The sequence below is a fragment of the Chroicocephalus ridibundus genome, chromosome 24, assembly GCF_963924245.1.
Source record: "Chroicocephalus ridibundus chromosome 24, bChrRid1.1, whole genome shotgun sequence".
Classification (NCBI taxonomy): Eukaryota; Metazoa; Chordata; class Aves; order Charadriiformes; family Laridae; genus Chroicocephalus; species Chroicocephalus ridibundus.
This window is the reverse complement of record NC_086307.1, coordinates 878,516-902,048: the sequence shown is the minus strand read 5'-3', so window position 1 is coordinate 902,048 and position 23,533 is coordinate 878,516. Positions and strand designations below refer to the sequence as shown.

Sequence of the window (23,533 nt, the reverse complement as noted above, 5' to 3'; positions counted from 1 at the left end):
GTGCCTCACCTAGGAGCAAATGGAAAGAAAGTCAAACTGGCTTGGAGAACACCAAACCCACTGGTATATTGGAAAACGCGATGCAGGGTGAACCGCTTCACTCCCATAGAGAAAGGCTCACACTGGTAGGACAGAGAGAAGAGCACAGCCCAGCTTCAGACCTCTGAGATCTGAGCTGGGTTTTCTGCTCTGAATTTCCTGGCCTGACCTTGTACGAATCTTCCAGATCCTGATCTTCAAGGCCATGTGAGGACTCAGCTCCCACCTGGCACCTGCCTTGCAATGGCATGACCTACCTAGGATCATCACACATCATTATTTTTATGGATCTGTTTATATATGTAGAAATATTTTCCAAACGTGTTTTCCTTGAGGGGAGGGGCCAGGAGGCCAGATCCGTCCAGGGGAGCAAGAGGAGGGGGTAGGGCCGGTGTAGTCTGGGAAAGGACCACGGACCTTCTCAGAAGGTGGCTGGTGCTCCACGGGGGAAGCCAAACCCCAGCTCCCTCCTACATCTTCAGGGCTTTCGGCGAGTCCCCTTTCACAAGGCTCTGACGAAGGGTCTGCGTGCGAGAACAGAGGCTCTGCTTTGATTTTCAGCCTGATTTTCCAGGAATACAAACAACCTAAAGGAAAAAAAAATAAAAATAAACCCCACACATTTCTCCAGAGACCGTTCAGTGCCAGAATCGTTAGCTCCAGATCGGATACAACAAGGGATCCTACCACAAGCCTCTTTAAATCCTTATCAATATATACTACCTTATATACATATGTATATACATAAAAATATATACATTTTTAAGTTGAGAAATTTCTCAATGCATTTGCTCTGCGTCTCAGAGGCAGAGTGGGGTGAAAAACTGATTTTCCAGTTCACCAAGGTAACCAGCTTTCCACGTATTGTCGCCAATATTTTGCTTTGCAAAGTCTTGGGCTCTTAGAGCCAGGTGATTATGCAAGAATTTCAGCTTTTCAGAGTTTCCAGATTCCTCTCTGTTATGTTATTTACGGTGTTTATAGGTGCTTTGGAGCTGCTCAAGCTTTCAGTCCCCCTCTGCCTTGATGCACCTCAACCACCTCCACCCGGGGCTGCTCCTGGTTCTCCAGCCAGCCCCATGCCTTCCCGTCCCAGCAGCACCCGCAGCAGGGTGCCGTCGCCAGGGCGAAGAGGGGACGTCGCTTTTCCCTCTCTCCCCACATCGTTCAGCGTTTACTCCCACGTGTGCTCTTTCCAATCTCGAAAGGAGACTGCGGGGTCCAAAATGACATTTCCACAGCAGACACATTTCAAGAGGAAAAACACCGCTGCCCCAAACACAGCTCTGCTGAATGCTGAGGACACCGATAGGCGGCTGCTGGCCCATAAGAATTCAAAGTATTTATCTCGATGAGCAGAAAAGCAGCCTCGTACTATCGCTGATGCAGGTGGCTTTGCTGGAAAGGGCTAGACCTGAAAATCAGGCCACCAGGCTTGCAAGCCCAGCTTTCTCACTGTGTGATCTCCTACAGGTCTTTTTTATAACCAGCCCTTTGATTTCCCTGCCACACATTATTACCATGAGATGATTTAATGATGATTTCAATGCGAATTAATTATTAAGGATGCTGGCATTCGCACTGCAGACCTGCCCCAAAGCATTTGCATCCATCTGTGCTCCTCAGAGACCGTTGAGTAATTTCTAAGCAAAGAGCCGAGCAACGCTGTTATTAAGCATTGACACCATTCAGCATTTAAACACCATCACCCCTGTTTGCAGACTCACGGGTTACAAGCTCACGGCGACCCCCAGCTCGGCACAACAGCCACCAGGGGCTGGAGGACACCTTTGGGACCGGCTTCTCAAGCCAAAGAGGTGGGACAGCAGCGAGGGACACGGAGACATCCCCAAACTCCGTCTCGGGGGGAATTTTGCCCCAAAGCTGGGTTGGGTTGCCAGGGGAAGCAAAAGCCTCGTTGCTCCAGGGCAGGAGAAGGTGGAAACACCATCAGCCTGAGGCCAGCAGAGAAATCCCTTGCCTTTCAAGAAAGCACAAGCGGGTGGCGGGTTAGGTAGGAGAAATCCTTGGAAGCTGCATCCGAAACACCCGCACAGAGACACCACCTTGCACCAGAAAGTGCTGAGGCTTTGCGCTGATCTCACCACTTTCGCTCCCACCACAGCAAGAAGCAGCCCCAGGACCTGAGGATGGCAAAGGGAAAGTTTGCTACTTCTTGCTCTACTTTTAATTCCCAGTGCATTGGGGGTTTTTTGTTTGGTTTGTTTTGTTGGTTTTTTTTACTTTTTGCCACGCTGCAAACTCCCAAAGCTGAGCCAGCAAGAAACACCCTTTCTCTTAAAAACAAACTAAACCAAACTTTCTCCTCCAGCCGTCTAATCCCAACTAATCACAGATTCCAGCAGAAGGAGTTGTCTCCTGTAACTACTATTATTCGTGCTTGTATTATTGTGCCAGTTTTAACATCTTTGGTCAAGATACAGAGCCAGGTGAGGAGGGGCAAAACCCAAAAGCCAGGCTGGTCTGAGTCTCAGCAGCGTTTACAATCTGGGTTTGGACGCCCGCAACGCCGCCTGCCAGGCTTTGAGGTCCAACGTGGAGTTGAACTCATCGGAAGTCTGGGCTGCCCTGGAAATGACAAATTAATAGCAGCCCTGAGCAGGCTCGGAAAAGGAAACCAGCAAACTGGGGACGACAGGGACTGACACACGTATTCAGCTAATAACACACGCCTCCCCGGGTGAGGCAGAGCCTCGGGAGGGCCCCAGGCGAGGATGAGGCACCAGCTGCCTTCCTCCCACCCGGGCAACCCTTCACCCCAACTCAACAGTGGGCTCGGGTCCCTGTCCCCTTCCAGCGCATCGTCCCCAAGCCGTGTGGCCCCGCAGCTGGGCGGCAGATGTGGGTGGTTTCTGGTTGTCTCGTTCGCCTGCCGACACCGTCGAGGAGGAGGAGGGAGATGGGTAAACCTGTCCTCCTTGCACAAAGCCTCCCTGTCTCCTTTCCTCCAAAAGCCCAGGGGTGAAACAAGGCGTGCGTGACCCCACCACGTCGGTGTCCATCTGTCAGCAGGCACCTGCGCAACGCCTGCTCAACGTCTTGCCCAATTCAATTAAATTGAACACATCAAAGGCACTTTCAGTTCCTACGAGGTCCTTGGAGGGCACGCGGCGCGGAGAGGACAAGGAGCCTTCCCGAGGCCTGCTCCACGAGGCTGGCCATCGGAGGAGCCAAGCAGGAATGCCCCAGAGAGGAAAGTCTAGCAAACAGCCTCAGGAAAAACAGACTTTTCATGGCATGTTGTTAGAGAAACATCTTGTTTCTCTCCGGAAGCTCTCCCCATCATTTCTAACCTTAGTTGATCACATCTCCTAGTCCACCGGAGGATTTTGCTGGGGGGTTGTTACCTGCAGCTGGGAACCCCGGAGAGCATCTCTTGGCTCAACGCTGCTTTTCAGCTAAAGCGAAGCGTGTGGTGGAGGAGCTGACAGCAAAACGCGGCCACCTCAGAGGGAGATCTGTGGCAGGCACCTTACGAAAGCATTTGGAGAATGGCAACAAGGCGCGTTTTATCCAGCTGGAGCCACGAGCAGGGCTGAAGGGAAATGGCAAGCAATTACTCCAGCTGGAATCTGTCCAGGGTGTCTTGAAATACCAGCTTGCAAAACTTTCACCAAAACACGCCAGCGGACCAGGTGTTTCTAGGATAACAGATCTGGTCTGTAACTCTGCAATCTTCCCCAGGACCAGCACAACCAGGAGGAAACCATTATCGGGAATTCATTCCGTAACAGGTCCTCAGTCCCTCAAGACTCTCTGGGTCTGCTTGCTGAGCTCAGGACTTTGGGTACGGTGGGAGGAGAAAGGCTTGTTTATTTTTGGCTCCGAAGGGAGAATTCCCCTCTTCTTGCTCTGAAGAGAAATCCCTCCTGGCTTTTGACCCCCTGGGATTAGTGCAGATCTGACTGCACCCAGCAGAAGGCAGCAGCGAATACAACTTTTTAGTGCTTTTTAACTTTAAGGAGGGATTTGAATGATTTTACCAATCATCTCCTGCATGTGGAGCTTTGCTCACCGCGTGCTGGAGCGCAGAGGCAGCCGTGGGTAACCCCAGCCCAGGTTCACTGCGTTCGGCATGGAGAGATGGCAGCCCTTGAGAAAGGCAAGATGCAATCAACCAAGCAAGGAGAGTAGATCTGGCACCCAAACCCATTTAAAAAAAAAAATAAAATAAATTTAATCCTGGCACAAGGCTGCAAGGACTACGAGGGAACCAAGAATTCATTGTTTAGTGTCACCGGAGACATTTTCTGCCCCAAAACCTCAGTCCCCAACAGCCCTGTGTTGCACGGTGCTGAGAGCCTCCCCGCTCTGCTCCCTGCCAGCCAAGGACTCACAGCTGGAGGGATTCGGGATGGAGGGCAGCGCCACGGGAACATGAAGGGAGACATGCAAACATGGCCTGTGTCCACGCAGAGCCTGCGGCTTTACGCTGGCATTCCCAAGAGCAAAATCGTTGACCTCGTTGAGCAATTGCTTGAAAGGCAAAAAGAAAAGAGAAGGGCCGGAGGTGACAGGGGTTGGATACGCCCTCCCTGGTACAGGCAGCGAGCACCCCCGACCACCAACCCACACGCTGGCACGACCCGCACCTGGTGCTCTGGACGGGGCAGAAAAGCAGAAAGGCAGCAGAGAAGCCCGCAGCCAGGCTCTGCAGCGATCAGCCCTCTTTCTCCGAGCCACGCCACCCCATTCAGCCTCCACCCAGGCAGCTCGAGGGAGCCCCAACTTGCCTACGGCTCCCTGGCGAGGCAAAGCATCCCCCGAACCCTGCCCTGCTCCCAGGATGATTGCAAACCACTCGTTTCCTGGAGTTGAGCTGTCTTAACAGCCTGGGAGCAGCTCCAGGTCCTTAACTTTGCTTTAAGTTTCAACATCCCTGTGTCAATCGAATGCACCGGGAGCCCTGGCCCGGGAGAGCTCCTCCAGCCCCACACCCGCAACGAGACTTTTCAAACAAAAATACAATCCTCTGCAGTCTGCACGGACAAGAGAGGAAGGGAGTGTTAACTACACCTCTGCTAACAAAACCTCTGCTGGCGAGAGGTAGGAAAAGGGAAAAGCAGAGGAGGGAGCAGAGCATCGTTATGCAACCGCGTTATCTAACGACCACAGAGACACCCTATAGGGGCTCTTTGTTTGCAGAGGGAAGGAGAAAGAAATGCCACCAATATCTGAGTCACTGGTTCACCAAGAGGCTCCGAAGTTATTTTCAGATGGAAACTTTTCCAGTTTCACATGATAATTTGGGAGGGCTGGCTAATTCCCTGGCTCCACCCACCGCCTTGTAACACAGCTCCCTGCTGCTCTTGCATATATAGATAGGTATGGCCCCACAACTGGGTGCAGACAGAAGAGCCTGGAGACAGAGGAAACCTCAACTTCCTTCCTTCCTAGCTGCCCTCCACCCGCTCCCACCATGAAGAGGGAAATATTAACCCTGGCCTTCGCTCGATCCGTCTTTGTCGAGTTCATCTCCACGCTCATCTTCGTCTTCATCGGCCTCGGCTCAGCCCTGAAGTGGCCGTCCGCCCTCCCCAGCATTCTTCAGATCTCACTGGCGTTCGGGCTGGCCATCGGTACCTTGGTGCAGGCATTTGGCCACATCAGCGGTGCCCACATCAACCCGGCGGTGACCATTGCCTTCTTTGTCGGGAACCAGATCTCCTTCCTCCGGACCCTCTTCTACGTGATCGCCCAACTGGTCGGGGCCATCGCCGGGGCTGGCATCCTCTACGGCGTGACACCAGTCAATACCCGCGGCAACCTGGCCATCAACGCGGTAAGCCTCCCAGCCTGCAGACGGTTCACCTCGCCGTGCGGGCTTTCCTTTCCTTCTGAGCGAGGAGCTGCTGCCGGTGCCAAGCCTGAGAGCCAAATCCTCAAGGATGGTTGGTCTCGGCATATCACCCTGCATGCATAGAGGAATAGGGATAGGATAGAAGCAAACACCGGCATAGCCAGCAGAGTATTGACATGACAGCTTTATTGTGTGGGGTAATGAATGGCGTAGTTTTTTTCTTCCTTAATAAGCGCTTCCTTTATCTTAAGGGCCCGAGTGAGTCACCCGCACCATTGGGATGTTCTTGACTGCAGCCTTTCCACCTGGAGATTAATGCTAGGATAGGAGCTGCGCCAGGACAGAGAGGGGAGGGCAGGGAGCAGAGACCAGTCAAACCAGTACAGGCAGGGGGAGCAGAAGCCCACTGTAACTAGTGCGTTGGGGGAGCTGGGAAACGGATGGAGGGAGGTGGTGGAGAAGAGCTGAAGAAGGAGCAAGGCGCAGGAGGGTGTGGAGAGGCTGCGCGTGGCAGGGGCTGCTCGAGGAGGAGGAGGGGAGACAGCGGGACTCTCCGAGATAAGCAGGGACGAGGAGCGTGTCTCCAACCCCTGGGGCAGTGCTGGGAAACCACCTGAAATGGGAGCGGTGGAGCTACCCTTCCAACCAGCGCCAGGTCTGGACCCCTCGGAGCAGCAGAGACACGTTGCAGAGGGCTCGATCACTAGGATGAGGTGCTGCAATGCATCTTATCCCACAGGCTCCCCACGCCAAACCAGTCAGCTTTAGCTGAAAAACAAGCTGCAATGGCTGGGCTTGCTTTGCCCTTCCCATGCCCAGCGGGGTCGAGTCCATCTGACAGTTCCCAGTGGTTGGCACAGAGGCACTGGGACAACAACAACGCGTCTTACCCCCGTGACCGCACCCCAGCCTTCATCCCAACCCTCACCCTTCATCCCATGTCCCTCCGTGGCGGCTGCCGGCGGCTCCCCAGCCTCCTGGGGAGGTGCTCCACAGAGTGGAGGGGAGAAGAGTCCAGGTACAGCAGCTTGCAAGGACCAAGGGGGCAAGAAATACAGGAAAAGAGGGACAAATCGGTGCTGCGGAGACAAGCAAGTGAAGAAAGACATGGAAAGCCCAGAGAAGGGAGGGGCTCAAGGGAGAGACAGATTTTGGAGCATTACAGAAAGAAAGATAATTTCTTCCCCTTTGGGGAAAGCAGCAGTGAGCCCGAGCAGTGGCCAGCACGGCACCTTGTGCCCCACGGCTGGGCAGGGGACCTAGGGGCATTCTCATGCGTGGCTTTGCCAACCCAAATCCACCAGCAAAGCACCCAAGAGCCCTCCCAGTGGTGCCAAGCCCCAGGGATGGCTAATTATTGTTGTTTTCGATGGTTCACAGCTCAACAACAACACAACCCCTGGCCAGGCCCTCGTGGTGGAGATCATCCTCACCTTCCAGCTGGCCGCATGCATCTTTGCATCCACAGACAACCGGAGGAACGGCAACGTGGGCTCCCCAGCACTTTCCATCGGCCTCTCCGTGGCTGTAGGCCACTTGGTGGGGGTGAGTGTCCAGGCAGGAGGACAGGGCTCCCCAAAATACCCTCATGTGTGTGGTCCCAGAGGGAGCTGCATTGGGAGAGCCAACACAGGACATACTGGGGCGCCTTCTCCATGATGCTGGGGGGGTCTGCACCTCTCTGCAAGAGAGGCAGCATCAGGGGCCGTTTCGGTCCCTGCTTCTGAAAATTTGCTCGTATCTGCTAAGCAACAGGATGCACCTTAACCTTGTTCTCCTTTCCCCACTGACAGATCTACTTCACCGGCTGCTCCATGAATCCAGCCCGGTCCTTCGGGCCCGCAGTCATCGTGAGGAAGTTCAGCCCGGCTCACTGGGTGAGCATCAGCAGCGTGCCGGGGCAGGCTGGCAACAAGCGGAGAGGGCAACAAATACCAGGGGGGTTACAGGGCTGGGTGTTTCAGAGCCCATCCCAGACCTGGAAGGATAAAAGGGGCTGGAGAACGAGGGAGGTTGTCCCCCTTGACACATGGGGAACAGGTTACCCCTGTGGCACAGAGACACCAAGGGGCAAGCACAAGCTAGGGCATTATCTGAGGTTGGTAAAGCCCACAGAGAAGCCCAGCTTCGGCTCTCCACGTGCCCAGCGCTGTCTGCAAGCTCAGACCCAGCCTCACAGAGCAGGCTTAGGTGCCTCCTCTCCAGTGCCCCACATCTCTGCGCTCGTAAAGACCTCCATGTCTTCAGCAAGCAAGCCCAAGAAGCGTACTGGAACGGGTATTTGCATGTCTCCATGGGCCAGGAGACGTGGAGCAGTGAGGGATGCTGGTATGATGGCAGGACCCGGTGCACCAGCCTCCAAGACCTGCTCTCACCCTCTCCCTCGTTGCTTTCTAGGTGTTCTGGGTTGGACCCATCCTCGGGGCTTGCTTGGCCGCTCTGCTCTACTTCTACGTCCTCGTCCCCTACTGCATGAACATGTCAGATAGGGTTGCCATCGTCAAGGGCACCTACGAGTCAGAGGAGGAGTGGGAAGAGCGGAGAGAGGAGAGGAAGAAGTCCATGGAGCTGACCCCGCCATAGGAACAGATGGGAAAAAAACACCAAGCAAAAAGAAGGGAGGAAGCCCCACACATGGGCTCATGTGTGCACCAAAGCCAGACAATGAACACATCCAGCTACAGTAGACTCTTAAGCAAAAGTCTTGCAACTCAAGGACCACCTGCGACTAAGAAAGGAGTATTGCAGAGTCTGTGTATATAATCCCTCTACATGAGTGTGAGCGCTAGAGCCTCTCCCAGCTTAACCGCAGCCAGCTAAGCCCAGCGAAGGAGTCTCAGCCCAGGGCAGCCTCTCCGCTGTGGTTCTACACCCACTCGGCCGCATCCCTGCCCTCCCAGGTGCCAGTTTTGCACGATTTTCAGAGGTCCAAGACCCCACATTCTGGCACACACAGGATTTCACCCCTGCGTCTGGTGGCTCAGGGGATGGAAGCACCGTGTAGGTACCAGCAAAGAAGAATGACCACTTTGGGCAGGTGGGTGCAGCAGAATCCCCCGCTTCCCCCTCCCCACGGCCCACGCTGCTCGTAGATGCTCTTTCATGCATTAACTGGTGCTGGTGAGTCCTATTTATTCGTGGCTGCAGAAAGGACATGATTTTTGGATTTTATGTTGAGATCTTTGTAATATAGTATATTATTTATTGTGAATAAAGGAAATTAAAAAAAAAGTGATGGGCACAAATCTGCTTGGGTATCAAACTTTAGGAGCAAAAAGAAAAAATGGGTTAAGCTGGGTGCAGAGCCATCCCAAAGAGCCAGGACAAGATCAAGAGCTTGGACCCCAAATCCCAGGGCAGCTGGCACCACAAGCAGGTGGTCCGGGAAGTCATGGTCATTGATCCCAAGAAAGAGAATGGGTGCCAGCATTGGAGTGGGGACAGAGCAGGTGCCTCGCAACAGGGCGGCAGGTCCAGGGCCATTTGAAGCCCATCTCCAAGGCCAGAGGAGCTGGGAGGAGCCAGCAGCAATCCTTCAGGCACTTCACCGGTTTGACTCAGTCAGGGCTTTCTGCCATACCAGTTCTCCCAGACGGCTCCTCAGGTGCCCTCAAAAACTGACCTGCAACACTCCCCCAAACCCACACCTTCGCCCTGACCTTCTGCCGCAGCCCTGCTCTTCCAGTTCTGCCACAACACTCTGCCAAAAACCATCTCGCTCCTGACCCGGGCATGGAGACGCTGCATGCTGGCACCGTCCCAGCAGCTCCAGAGATCCGGCCCCCGCGCTAAGCTCCACCATCCCAGCCCCTCTCGGTGCTGCAAAGATGAGGTTTCCACTGGGAGCAGACCCCAGAGGAGGTGGGAGCTCCTGGGAGCTCCCCGATCCCAAGTGCAGCCAGGCTGCCGTCGGACATGTTATGCCACCTCTGCATGGTAGTGCCGGGGAAGATAGGCAACATCACCTAGATTTTCACATGCCAAAGCGGATTTGCAGTCCGGGCTGCGGCACTGCATGAGCCTGGGGAGCAGCAAAGCCTTGTACCCCATGTCCCTTCACCCCTCCAATTGGCAACAGAGGAGGGTGGTGACGAGCAGGAGGAGAAAAGGAGGTGGGAAAGCCCTTAGTTCAGATCACACAGGCCAGCGGCAGAGCTAGGAAGCCATAAATGCACCCCCACATTGCTGTCGTAACCCTCCCACCTCACCCCTCCTCAGGGGTGGGCTGAGATCAATGACCCTCCTGTGCCTCAGTTTCCCCTTTCAAAGGGGGAAGAACATTAAGCTCCTTTCTCACTGGGAAAGGGCAGCAAGCTCCCGGAGCGACCCCGAGTGAAGCGTGGGGCAGGTCCATCCCCAAAAGCCGCATCCCACAGCCTCCCTCCACCGCACCCCAAAGGGTGCGCTGAGCTCCCCCCAGAGCAGGGAATCCTGAGCATCTTCCTTGTTTCACTGCTCTAAGCCCCATCCACTGCACACCAGAGAAGGATTCCAGGAGTATCCTGCACCCCATCCCGCAGCGGGAATCAGGGACCACCACGGCACCCCTCGGGGGGGCCCAGCCCCCATCAGCACCACCAGCGCGATCAACACCCAGGAGAAGAAACCCAGCCTGGGTGTGAGCCCTCCCCGGGGATGAATCAGAGGATCCTGCGGCAGCAGCTTTGCGTCAGCACAAAGAACATCCAGGACCTGGCTGGAAAACGGGGGCAGGATGGTCCCACGCAGGGCTGGGGCCATTGGAGAGGGGGGACACGGGCGTTTCATCCCCTTCCCCGACGCACAGGCAGGGGCAGACCCCAAACCCCAGGGTAAGCGCGGGCTGGAGCCCCGCAGCATCCCTACGCGGGGCAGCGGCGCGGTGCTGAGCGTGAGCCCCAGCAGCCCTTTCCCACCCGGCGTCTCCCCGTCCGTGCCGTGTTTGATCCGGGCAGAGAGGCTGCATTTGATCCAGACCAAAGCCCAGCACCCAGCCAGCGCCGGGACAGGGCCCAGGTCGGGGAAGGGAAACCCTGAGGTCCCGCTGCCTGTTCTCACCTGCCCAGAAACGGCAGCGCTCAAAAACAAAATAGAGAATTATTTTTAAACATTCAAGCTTCTTCAGGCCCGTTTTTAATGAGGTTGTTTCGGCTGACCACCAGCCTTTCAACACGCCCTTAGCAGAAATAGACATTTCGCAGACAAAATACCTTTATTTCAGCAGACACAGCAAGGGCTGATGGAATCCCGGCACACATGAAGCAGATTTGCCTGTAGTGCACAATAACGCGGTCACAGCTACGCCACGCTCGTTTTCCCAGCTTTTTCCCCCAAAACCAGAGCTCCCACATGGGAAGCAGTATCTCAGCACAACGCCATCCCACCCCCCCACCTACGCTTCCCTACAGCCCTACAGATCCAGCCCTGCTTGGGTTGTAAAAGTCAATTACATTGGTGCTTTTTATTACCAGGTGTTTTTTTCCCTGATTTTAGAGGCGTATCACCAGGTGAAACTATTACACCAAAGCACCTCAGCATACAATTCTTGCATATATTTGCCCTAATTAAGGGGAGAATGGATTTGGTTATTTCCTAAACATGCCTACTAGCAATTTCTTTGCACTAAGAGGATTTCACAGACTTTTTTTTCCTCATATCTTTTCCATTAACATGTAATTACTGCACAGCATTAAAAATTTCTTTTTTTGTTGTTTGTTTTTGGCAGGGAGGAAAACCCCAATTATTTTCACATGTTGTAACAATCTAGAAGCCTTTTTTCTTTTTACCCATCAAAGGGCTTTCAGGCTAGTTAAGGAAGGTCTCTAGCAGCTGTTTGTGCATCACTCAGCGTCCCTCAAACACAAGCTTGCCGGGCCATTGCAGAGACAGAAGGGACCAGGTGCTTGAGGAGAAGCAAGACCCAGTGTCAATATTTCACTTAAATAAAGATTTTTCAATGGGTTGTGGGCACTTCTTTGCTTCAGTCCCTTGCAAAGGGTCAGCCCCAGGTGAGAAGCAAAAACGCTCCACGATTTGGGACCGCATCCCCTCCTGCCCTGCCACCACCGCAGCCTGTTTTGCAGCCTCAAGTGCTTTGCTCAAAACTGCGGTTTCTGACTTCACATGAAAAGCACGAGGCTGGTTTCACCTGGAGAACAAAGCAGAGCGATGCCTGGTCCTGCTCACTGAAAACAGGATGAGAGATGAAAAAGGAACCCAGGCAAACCACAAAGAAGCTGGAACAGCGCTGAAGAGGGGTATCGCAGCACATCAGCCGTCCCCAGAAAGTCCGAGCAGCACAGGGCAGCAAACCCCATCTCCAGGAGGATTCCTGCCACTTTGCTGGAGAGACCCAGGCGTCCGGGAACCAACTCCGGAGCAATGCGAGCCACAAAGAAGCCAACCTAGAGACGTCCTCCCTCTGCCCAGGGCTCCACACCACACTGGGAGACTTGCGGGGCTTGCAAATAAAGACGTTTCTGTGCATCATCCAGGGCCGATGGGCAGAAATGCTGCCAACAGAGGAGAAACATCCGCACAGATACATGGCAGAGGCAGACATGGGTGTTGGCGTTAGTCATGGTACGTATGGGCTGTGCCAGCACCCACCTCCTCTTGAGCTCAACCACCGAGTCCTCCCCCTCCTACTCAGCCTCAGCCCGGCCTATAGTCACCACAGTACCAATTCCTTACGAGCCAGGAACCAGCTCACCTGGCCACCGAGGCCCAACAGCCACCCTTCCTGTTGTCAATAGGCATCACCCAGCCAGGTAACGCACCCTCCACCTGAACATCAGCTGCCGTAATTCGTATTTTGCTCAGCAGCACATACCATGCATGTTTTGGCGTTGGATGCATGTTGGGTCAGGCTTTAGCACCCAATGACAATGGCCACCACTGGTGTGAGAAGCCATGCAAATGGGAGCGTGAAGCCACCAGTGCCCTGCCTGGTCCTTGCTGGCTTCAGCGTCTCTGTGTGTGCGTGGGCAGAGCAAGAGAGGTGCAGCTCCACAATACATGGAAATCATGGAATGGTTTGGGACTGGAGGGACCTTAAACACCATCTCGTTCCAACCCCCTGCCCTGGGCAGGGACACCTCCCACCAGCCCAGGTTGCTCCAAGCCCCGTCCAACCTGGCCTTGAGCCCCTCCAGGGATGGGGCAGCCACAGCTTCTCTGGGCAACCTGGGCCAGGGGCTCACCACCCTCACAGCAAACAATTTCTCGTATCTCAGATTTCATCTAAATCTCCCTCTTTCAGTGTAAAACCCTTCCCCCTCGTCCCATGGCTCCCCTCCCTGCTCCAGAGTCCCTCCCCAGCTTTCCTGGAGCCCCTTGAGGGACTGGAAGGGGCTGGAAGGTCTCCCCGGAGCCTTCTCTTCTCCAGGCTGAACCCCCCCAGCTCTCTCAGCCTGTCCCCACAGCAGAGGGGCTCCAGACCTCAGAGCAGCTCCATGGCCACCTCTGGCTCTGCTCCGACAGATCCACGTTCTTCTGATGTTGGGGGGTCCAGATACAGAAAAAGATGAGTGTTGTCCCCACAAAACCATGCAATTGAAGAGAAGGGCAGATGTCCAGAGACCAGTCAGGGCTAGAACAGATCTGCATGTTGTCTCCATTCCCACCTCAGCACCTTCCTACAGCCCCAAAAATGTATCTTAAAGCTCAGAGTTGGAAGTTATAAGCAGATGCCCCAAGGTGGGCAACCAGAAGGGGACAGGGATGAGCCTGCCCTGGCACCAAGCATGGGTGCTCTGGAGCAGCACCCATGGGAGAGTGATGGGTGCCTGCTGCTGGGATGCTCCATGGAAAACGGACACAGGACCTGTAAAACCCTCACGAGAGCAGGTCCACCTGAGGGACAAACCCCCGCTCTTGCTTCCACCCACCTTTCCCCAAAGAACAAACTCATTGCCCCATGAGAAAACAAGGTTCCCTCCCTCCCCGGCGTATGGGGACCACAGGCTCAGCACCGGCTGGATCAGGGCTCTGGTTCTGCTGCCAAGTTTCCTCTTGCTCAAGCTTTTGGCCTTCGCTTTCCAGGATACAGCCCGCCGCTGCCCGTTTGTTCTTAATCTCCCTCCTCAAACAAGCAAAGTCCAACAGCGGCTCGTATAATGGGTCCTTGTGCTGCTGGGTGGTGACATCAATAAAAAAGGGCAATAAATAAAGAAGGGAAAACAAAAAAGCAACTCGGCAGCCCTGAGGTCTGCCTGACAAAGGTGCTTTGTTGGGAAAGGTCAGCTCCAGAGCCGGGAGGGTTTCCCAGGCACAGCCGCAGAGAGCAAGGAGGATGCGAGGATTTGGCGAGCACGGAGGGGATTAAACACAGCTTTGTTAAACCACAGCCCAGCAGAGGCCTCTGAACTGTCCGAGCTCCCACCCAGGTGAGATGCACGCTCAGGATTTGGGCTGGTTTACTCCAAAACAAGAGGTCCCCAAGCTCTTTGCCTCCAGCCAGCACCAGGACGCACAGGAGCGAGGGAGGACGAGTCCTCCAGGACCCTTCCAGGGTGGGCACGAGATTGGGGAACCGGTTCAGCTCAGTAGCAAGCCCTAAAAAAAAAACTAACCACTAGCCAGCAAAATAAAACAAATCCCCTGGCATGTGTCCTCCAGGATACAGACCCTTCTCTGCCGGCTTGACATTAATCCTGCTTGGCAAGAGAGCAAGAGCTCTTTCGCCCACAAGCAAGGTGCAGCTGCAGGTTGATATAATGCCCTCTTGTGCAGCCTGGAAAAAAAGAATTGACGAAAACAAGCTTAAAATGTCCTACACAATTTGCCTCTTTAAGAAAGCCACTAATAAAGGAAAATCCATTCTCCTTCCCCAACAATTCTTTCAACTTTTAACAGTTGGGATTTTTCCCCTCATTGTCAGAAGCTGTATTTATTTGGTGACAGAGCGGCTGGTTTCCTGCCAAAGCAGCATCAGCCAGAGAAAATGAGCCCTTTCTCCACTTTTAAAAAATTCTTAATTTTTTAAAGCTATTTATCCAAACAGCCAATTGCTTTTTCACCAAGAGCCAGTGCCCCCCACCTTAGAGATCAGAGTCCATAGGAACTACGGCAGCAGTTATTAACACCAGCCACCATCATAAGGGAAAGGGATATAAAACGCTATCAGCTTGTTTTGCTCCCAGTAGATAAGAAAACATCTATGGGTGTTTCACAAAGAAATCCCACAAGAACAGTTAATCAGTGGATAAAAGCTTCAGAGCGTGTAAATATGCACCTACGAGCACTAGTGACATCAACAGGCTTTTTTATCTACCCTGGATTTTTGCCACGTTGTGTTAGGATTTTGCTTTGGGTTCTGAGCTAAAAACCGCAGCTGAACGCCACGACCCAGCAGCGCTCGGTTCTCCCTCTCTGCAGGCGGCATCCCTGCAAGAGCCAGGGCCTGCGCTCCAGCCTGCTCATCCCTTCTCTATTATCCAACCCCAAACGCTAATTATTTTTTTTCATGGAAACTGCAACACATGTGAAGAACGCACCTTTGCGCCAGCAGCCGCCCCAGCTTTTCAGTGGTTTGAGAGGAGGAGGCCGAGGGGAGACCTGCTCCCTCTCTGCAGCTCCCTGAAAGGAGGGGGTAACCGGGGGGCGTCGGGCTCTTCTCCCAAGGAAAAGGTGACGGGACAAGAGGAAACGGCCTCAAGTTGCGCCAGGGGAGGTTTAGAAGGATATTAGAAAAAGGGTTAGTGAGCATTGGCAGAGGCTGCCCAGGGAAGCGGTTGAGGCACCGTCCCCGGAGGTATTTAAAAGACGGGTAGACACAGTGCTTAGAGATATGGCGTAGGGATGGGGATGGCTGTTGTCAGAGCTGGGGAGATGGCTAGACTCCATGATCTGACTAGTCCCTCCCTCCAACCCAGGCGATTCTGCGATGATAAGGCTCTTCCCCACCGCAGAGCGCATCCACCCACACCAAGGCACGCGCCCAGCCGGGCTGTGAATGAGACGTCCCGCAGCACCGGGAGCAGTGGGAGCAAACAGCCAGCTGCAGATTAGCTGCTGGGTTCTCAGCTTGCGCTGAAAACCAGCCCCACAATCTCCAAACTAGACCAGAACAGCCAAATCAGGCACCCAAACCTGCAAGGGGTGCCCCTACCTGGGCAGGGGAGCTGCAGGTCCGCAGGCAACACCCGCCCCGACCTGGGGGGGCTCAAACCCTCCCGTACAAGGCTTGAGCACCGCAAGAACAAATTTTGGACTAACATCTTGGAAAAAGGAGGGCTCAGACAATTCGAGCTTGCCAAAAATACAGTTGGCGAAAGCAGACAAATTTCCAGTCTCCAGGTGATGGAGCGGAGGCCAAAGGGTCTGAATTCTGCAGCTGCAGCTCCCTGACTTTATCATTCGACATCCCCTGGGGTGGACTGAAAACCATAGCCAAACATCTCCGGCTGAGCAAACACGGCTTCTCTATATAAACAAGCAAGTGAATCTTGAGGCATAATTTGTCATCTAATTACACCAACACACCCAGGATTAATTGTTGCATTTGAATGCGAAGAAGTTTTGATTTATGCCATGATCAGGTTTCATCATCCAGTTACCAACGGCCGCTGCCAAACTCAAAGCCATCGCAAACAGCCAAAGAAGGTCTCTAGTAGAGGATTTTTTGCAAAGCTGAGGAGTTAAGGGTTATTTAATCACACACAAGCCCGCTAAGGCCCTGTAGAAATCAAGGGGGTGAGATGAAAGCCTCCACCACATTTGCTCCAGGCTCCACTGAGGACTTTTTAGCCCACACACCACGGCAACTTCCCTCATTAGGGTCCAAGATTTTTACAGCATTATGGGCAGGAAGAAGAGGCAGGTAAAACAAAAAACAAACCCGACAAAGTTCTCCACATTTCAGAGCCAAGGGGACGCTTAGCAGAATTAAACTGTGAACCACCACCTCCCTCTGCCTCGGATAAGGAAGGGTAATTAGAAACCCCCCCCCAACCCTACGCCAGGATTTTGGCAGGCTGCAGGCTCAGAACCACCGAGGCGCTGAGCCAAACCTCCCCGCAGCCACCCAACCCCGCGGGCATCGCCCCAGGAGCTCCCCACACGCTCACGGCTCCGCTTGCCCAGAGCTGCCCCAGTTCGGCTCCCACAGGGCCCCAGCACAAACCAGCAACTGCTTGGTGCTGGGCCAGGGTGCCCCGAGGGACCAAACCTGCTCAGCGCACCCACAACTTACTCAAAAACCACCTAATAGCACCTGGCACGGCAGCCGCTCTCCTCCGAAAGCAAAAGGGAAGCACCCACCTTCCACTGCAGAGCGTCGTGCTGGGAGGACACGGGGGACAGGAGAGAAGCCGGGCTGGGAGGGCTGAGGGCCACAGAAGACCCGAGCACCAGGTTTTGTAGGCAGCGAGGGCTCAGCCAGGTGTCCCCCATCCCGCTCCACCTGCCGAGGCTGATTGCTGGGGTTTTGGCCAAAGGAGGTAAAAACGCAGCAGTTAACCCAGGTGAAAGGACAGAGCCTCTGAGCTGATCTCCACGTGAACCCCAATGACCAGCAGCTTGCCCTGTTGAGAAGGAGTAGGGTCACTCTTGCAGCAGCGTCACCACAGCTGGATGCCCACCAGAGGCCTAAGGGAGAGCCCCACGCTTGACCCTGATGCTTTTATCCTGTAATTCCCAATTAGCCCACTCATCTCCCAGCCCGCCAGGGGCATGAGCTGGTTTCTTGTCCACCCACCCACGAAGGAAACCTGTTCCACTTCTCCAGGCTCGCGTTCAAGTTTCCCACATGGTGAGCACGTCCTTGGCTGTGGCACCTGATGGTTTTCCTTGCCGTGCATGTCTCAGGGACATTTAGTGCTCATGAAAGGTGGTCGGGGACAGGAGAGCGACGGGAGCTGGGAGCAAGAGGGACCTCACCCAGTTTCCTTCTGCTCCCTTAACAGCAAAGGGAGAAAAGTGGTAGATTCATCAAAAATGGAGATCCACTATGGGGTAGATACAGCCTGAGCATGGTTTCGGGAAAGGCTAGACGACATTGACTCCAATTCATAAGGGCTGAGGGCTCCAAAGGAGCACATCACAGCCTGCCACGGAGCTCAGCGCCATCTCTGCATCCCACCCCACTCTTCCTCCCTGGCATCAAGCGTCAGCCACGAGCACAAGCCGGGAGGCTGCAGGCTCTCGACTGCAGCATCAAAGGCGGGTACTGTTTTATGTCTAAAAACACATGCACAAAGGGGAAAATAGGCAGGAAAATAATCCACGTCCCTCCAGAGCTGCCAAAATCCCTGGCTGGGAATGCAGAATGTCTTTCTTTAATGGCTCTCCCTTTGCTCTTAAAGAACACCTGTAAAGCAAAACACAGGAAAAAAAGCCACAAAGATGCTGAAACTGAAACCGCGCACTCAGCGTCCCCCTGAAGGAGGTGTTTCAGGTTAAACCCCTGACCCGAGAAGGTCTGTCTTTGCCCAGTTATGCCTTGGCAGTAGCTGCTGCCAGCAAGAGGCAGGAGGCTCCGGTGCACGGGTGTAAAATTGCCTCCGGTTCTGGCAGGGAGGGAGGAGGCCACGAACACCTTCAGCCATGGGGAAAACAAGAGTGGAGAGCGCGGATCCACGGGGCAGTGGGGTCTGAACTGCAATTTTGGGGGATGCACAGGGGAAGGGGTTTCCATCCCTGGCTCCCTTGCACTGGGTTAGACTCAAAATGCACCCTTGTGGGAGATGAGGGTCTCTTTGCAGAGGGTCCAAGAAGGTGAAGTCAAAGCCTTTATTCCTCCTCGCTCACAGTAAATCCCTCCAAAATTAACCATCACTTGGTTCAACTGCACCTGCAGCTACAGGAAAGTAGCACTGGAGCAGTTTGATGTATCTAAGGTGACTTTGTGGTTGCCTTCAGGCTGTTGAATCAAGGCACCGAGACATGCCAGCCTCACCCCATCATTCCAGGCAGGGAAAGCCAGCCCCAAAGCAGGAGCTGGCTGATGGCAGGTCTGTGAGATAACTTAAGAGCAGGCTTAAGCATAAACTCATCTTGTTTCCAGCCTGATTTTGGACAGCCCAGCAAGGCCACGTCCCACCATCCCCATTCGAGCAGCCTGGCTCCTCCTGCCTCTCCCCGTGCTTGCAGAGACCAGGACTGGCAGAGGTGGGCATGTCGGCCACACAACCGGTTCTGGGAGAACTAATGGGAAAGTGCAGCAAAGGTTGGGTGGGATACGGATGAGTTTATCTGAGGGTTGGTGGACATGGAGTGCAGTCCAGGAGTTCTCCCATATCAACTTCTTTGGTCCATGCTCCACCAGTGCAGGATGCTCGTGTGTCCTCAAAGGTGCTTCTCCAAAGATGTGCACGGAGCAGGGATTTGAGCCAAACCACCCCAGCTGGGCTGTGGCATCACTACGTCACCACCGACAGCATCCCCCAGCCCGGGGTCTTCCATCCCCAAAGAGAGAGGGACATCGCATCGCTTGGGTCCTCGCAGGACAGAGCGGGTGCGCTGGGAGCTGCTGAGCAGCGAGGAGGCTGCGAGGCAGAAGGACGGGCAGAGGAAGGCTGCCACCTGCTGTCCGTAACAACCTCTCCAAGTCATAAAATGGGACCAAATCCAGATCTACACGGACGTCTTAAAACACAGGTCCATGCCCCCATGCTTCAGTCCTCCAGGGTGGGAAAGCCACCAGCAACTCAACCCAGGTGGGAAGCGGATGATCACAGAGGACACCTGGGAAGGGGAGACCACCGTATCCCAAGGGGCTGGTGAAAATCACCGGTGGACAGTGGAGGAGGTGTCCGGTAGGACATTCTCCAACCCACTCTGACACGGGGAGCCACGATTAAGAAAACCAAGAAGCAACCTGGCACGCACTGCACTGGCTGAGCTGAATTTCTCTTCTCCTGAGCCCCCCACCACTGCAGGTAGCTCATGTGTCTTCCTGGGCCAGGGGGACATCACAAACAGTGTCATCAGGAGCTAATTAGTAAATACCCTATCCAGGTGATGGGTAGGAGATCTGGACCTCTCCTCCAAAGGCTGAGCTAATTAATCTCCTACCTTCTTCCTCTGATGTCAGGCTTTGTCGTAAGGCCATTGTTGGCCCTAATTAAAAGGCTCTCCAAGAAGAATGTCCCCTGAACACTAGCCATATTTTGACAGTGACAATAATTGCAGAAATCTCCTTGCTAGAATAATAATAATTACCCAACCACGAGAAGAAAAGCCCCAGGAGGAGAGGACAGTGAGTGGCGGAGAAATCAGGACTTGGAGCCCTTGTCTCTTTGGGAGGCTGGTGTTGGGCGAGGGAAAAGCATGGCCCGGTTTCCTAAGACTTTCTTTTCTCTGCCCGAGCACTGAACCGTAGACATTCCTTAGCCAAGAGCTCCCCAAATATCTCAAAACTGCCCCAGAAACGCAGCCCTCAAAAGCTCATCTGACCTCCCAGCATCTTCAGGGACCTGAGGGCTTTGCTCCATGTCCACCTGGAGCTGTCAGCACCCAGGGCAAGGTCCAGTTCTTTAGGGCGACCCTCGGTTTTACTCTTCTCAAGCTTTTTTTTCTTCACTGGACTCGAGGATTTGAAAAAATGAGCCCAGTTCCCAGGAGACGCCCCTGCAAAACTATTGTCCTTGGCTTGATGAGTTCCAGATGTTTCCCCAGCTCCTGGGCTGAGCCGGGATGTCCCATGGGGAAAAACACTGACCCAGATCCACGGCCACCCACGGTGCTTCCCGTCATCCCCAAATCGAAGAAATGATGGTGAATGGCCCCAATTTCACATCTGGCTTTGGGGGGACAAGGCCAGGCTTGGACCAAAAGCGATGGGTGTGCAGCTGACGAGCCCTCACCCCAATCCTACACGGCAGGGAGCAGCAGCAAGCGCTGCTGCAAGATGCTTCTTTTAAAATTTCGCTCTTACTTAATGTTTTTTATCTCAAACCAAAGGTGTTTGAAAGGGCAGCCCCGTGGGCAGAGAAATCATTTCTCCACGCAAGATGAGCTGTGGCAACAAGGGGCCACCTCACCTGCGAGGAGCAAACCGATGGGTCACTCCTTCAGTCCGAGAAGTGGAAAAAAAATAGAAAAGACAAGAGAAACGGCAACAACACCACACAAAAAAAACCCAACAAACCAACCCCTCGCTGAGGGCGTAAGGTGGAAAATATGGCAACAACTGTATTTTTTGCAACAGCCCCGCTCAAAAAATCCTGTAATGATTCATAATGACCCATCCAACTAAAAGCAGGAGTCCCGGTGACCTACCCGTCAGCTTTTAGCATCCTGCTAACAAGCTTAAAAGCACCGGTAAGGAGAAGAGTTTAGCCACAACCAGAGCGAAGGAGGAAAATAGGATCTTGCTTTCAGGGGAACGGTTGTCTCTGCAGAAGGTAAGTGCCTTTTCCTCCCTTCTTTACTACCAATCTCTGAAGAAATTAAGCCAGCGTAATGAAAGCGCTGGTTGACAGGCAACCAAAAGTCTGATTTTCAGCAAATGATGGGTGGGGTTTGGCATTTTATCCCCCCTGAACTGCTGAGGCATCCAGCAAAGATAAGAAACGTGAAACTCTAATGAACCGACTCTGTTGAAAGCTGCTTTTCTGAGCAGCTAACGGTGGGGAAAGTTCTCCAGCACCCTGGTGATAAGCTCAAGATAGAAATATTGCTCCTACCCAGAAAAGGGGAGCTTTGCGATAAAGTTTGTTGCGATGAATGGTATCTTTAGATTACACAAACCTGTTCTTGCAACTGTGTGCCCGTGCCTAAGCTAACGGTAGACGTGCTGGTAGGTAATTGTGGGGATGCAATTTCCACGGGGACCCATAAGACGGTGCCTGGGAAGGAGGTTGTCCCATTCGGCGTCTGTCCCGCTGCCGGGGCTCCCACAGGGGCTGGGGGGTCGACAGCGATTTCTGCCCTGGACGTTTCTATCTCAATTTCTGCCTTCTCCAGAGAGACAGATGCAGCTCGTCCGCTGGCTGTACCTCTCCGGGCTGGTGTTTGCCGTGCTGATCCCAGCAGGGTGGCAGATGGGCCCCAAGGACTTGGAGGACACGTCCAGGTACGGGGCGCCGGAGCCGGCCGGGGGCTGTTGCAGCAGCTCAGCCCTCCCCGCTTCCGACACTGCCGGCTCTCCCGGCTCCGGGGCCGTTGCCATGTGCCTCTTTCTCTTCTATTTATCCGGAGAAGCTCCCTCCTGGCTCCCCACCAGCCCACACGGGGCCATTGCCGTGTCCCCCCCCAGGATTTCAGTGTCGGAACAGAGACGGGGACACAGTGGGGCAGAGCCAGGATGGGGCGATGCTTCGGGCAGGGTGCTGAGCCCCCTCTGTGCCGGCAGAGACCTTCTTGGGGACCTTCTGCTGGGGTGAATTGTGAAAGGGGGGATATCGACATCAGGTCTCCGTCCTGGAGCTGGAGGAGGTTGATCCAAACCTCGGGGCGGCACCGTGCTCCCTCCCGGGAGCAGCAAAAGGGACCAGGGTGGGGGCACGAACCCACTGCAGCTGAGCAAGCCATAAGGCAAATAATACGGGATTGGATATTGCACGTATTTGATGTCAGGAACACCCCGGCCAGGCTCAGTGGACCCCCCCGAAACTGAATATTATTTATATCTACCATTATCACTTTCCTGGAGGATGCTCCACACAGTGAAGTACTTCAGAGGATCCAGCCCCTGCCCTGGGGACCCGGTGCAGGATCCTGATCCCACGACTGTGCATTAAACCCCATTTTCCCCCCCGTCCTTCTCTCCCACGCAGGCGGCAGTCAGACGAGTCGCAAAGCGCCCGAAACTTCGCCTCCAACACCAAGCGACACTCGGAAGGCACCTTCACCAGCGACTTCACCCGCTACCTGGACAAGATGAAGGCCAAGGACTTTGTCCACTGGCTCATCAACACCAAGCGGTTCAGGTGAAACGGGGAGAGGGGGACGGGGCTGAGCTGGGAAATCACCTCCCGCCGCCCCGCCAGCCCCCGCTCCCCGTCGATTACGAGGTTTCAGTTTTCCCCTCTGGGTTTTCTCTTATTTTCGGCAGCTCCACCAAGAGGTCCCTGCAGGAGGAGCCCCGCAGCATCCCCTTCCCGCCCGCGCTCCCACCGCCGGCGTAAGTCATCCCAAATGAACGTGAATTAAAACTGAATAAATGAGGGATTTTAACACGGAGCCGCAAATCGGGGTGTTCGGTGCAAAGGCTCCCTGTGCCTGATGCTGCTTCTCACTTTCCCTGGCTCAGGTGGAGTCTCTGGTGTTTATTTCCGATAAAACAAGACAAGGAAAATTAAGCTATTGGCGGGGGATTTAATAGTTCACGATGGAATGAGGCTGTTTTGTTCTCACCAGGCTTTGTCCTGACATCTTGCACTTCGTTTCAGTGTTAACGTGGCGGGATCGTTTGCATTTCTAGGGGGTTTGACCGTGTTTCGGTCTCCTCGAAGCAAAGCGGCTGCTCCTTCGCAAAGGAGAAAATCACCGCCCCTGTTCCACAGCTCCGCAAAGGGATTTTAGGAAGAGCTTCTATTCCGTGAAGGCGTGTGGTGTTTGATTATTTTTGAATTTTAAGGTACAACTAAACGGCAAATCAAGGCATCGGCTTTCCAGCACCGTCAGCCTGGGGATGTCAGACCCCTCCGGGGATCGGATGCTCCGCAGGAAGGATTTATCCGTTGGAGTTTCCCAGTTGACGCCTCCTAAATGTCTCCCACATGGATCGGCGTCTATTCAAACCTCTAT

The 23,533-nt window shown here is 54.2% G+C and overlaps 2 protein-coding genes across 2 annotated transcripts; both read left to right on the top strand.

The window, feature by feature from the left end:
• The first annotated feature begins 5,051 nt into the window (after window positions 1-5,051).
• Window positions 5,052-9,008, top strand: AQP5 (aquaporin 5). Its single transcript, XM_063359078.1, has 4 exons — window positions 5,052-5,842; window positions 7,241-7,405; window positions 7,654-7,737; window positions 8,258-9,008. Exons 1-4 carry the CDS (start codon window positions 5,480-5,482, stop codon window positions 8,441-8,443), a joined length of 798 nt encoding a protein of 265 aa, XP_063215148.1. The 5' UTR covers window positions 5,052-5,479; the 3' UTR covers window positions 8,444-9,008.
• A 12,748-nt stretch (window positions 9,009-21,756) lies between these two features.
• LOC134526748 (exendin-3-like) lies at window positions 21,757-22,911 on the top strand. The gene is made up of 3 exons (XM_063358926.1): window positions 21,757-21,857; window positions 22,561-22,713; window positions 22,839-22,911. Exons 1-3 carry the CDS (start codon window positions 21,757-21,759, stop codon window positions 22,909-22,911), a joined length of 327 nt encoding a protein of 108 aa, XP_063214996.1.
• Window positions 22,912-23,533: the final 622 nt, after the last annotated feature.

Coding starts and splice junctions, on each gene's coding strand:
- LOC134526748 (XM_063358926.1), top strand. CDS start 21,757: ATGCAGCTCGTCCGCTGGCTGTACCTCTCCGGGCTGGTGTTTGCCGTG. Junction 21,858..22,560: donor GACTTGGAGGACACGTCCAG/GTACGGGGCGCC, acceptor TCTCCCACGCAG/GCGGCAGTCAGACGAGTCGC. Junction 22,714..22,838: donor ATCAACACCAAGCGGTTCAG/GTGAAACGGGGA, acceptor TATTTTCGGCAG/CTCCACCAAGAGGTCCCTGC.
- AQP5 (XM_063359078.1), top strand. CDS start 5,480: ATGAAGAGGGAAATATTAACCCTGGCCTTCGCTCGATCCGTCTTTGTC. Junction 5,843..7,240: donor GCAACCTGGCCATCAACGCG/GTAAGCCTCCCA, acceptor GATGGTTCACAG/CTCAACAACAACACAACCCC. Junction 7,406..7,653: donor CTGTAGGCCACTTGGTGGGG/GTGAGTGTCCAG, acceptor CCCCACTGACAG/ATCTACTTCACCGGCTGCTC.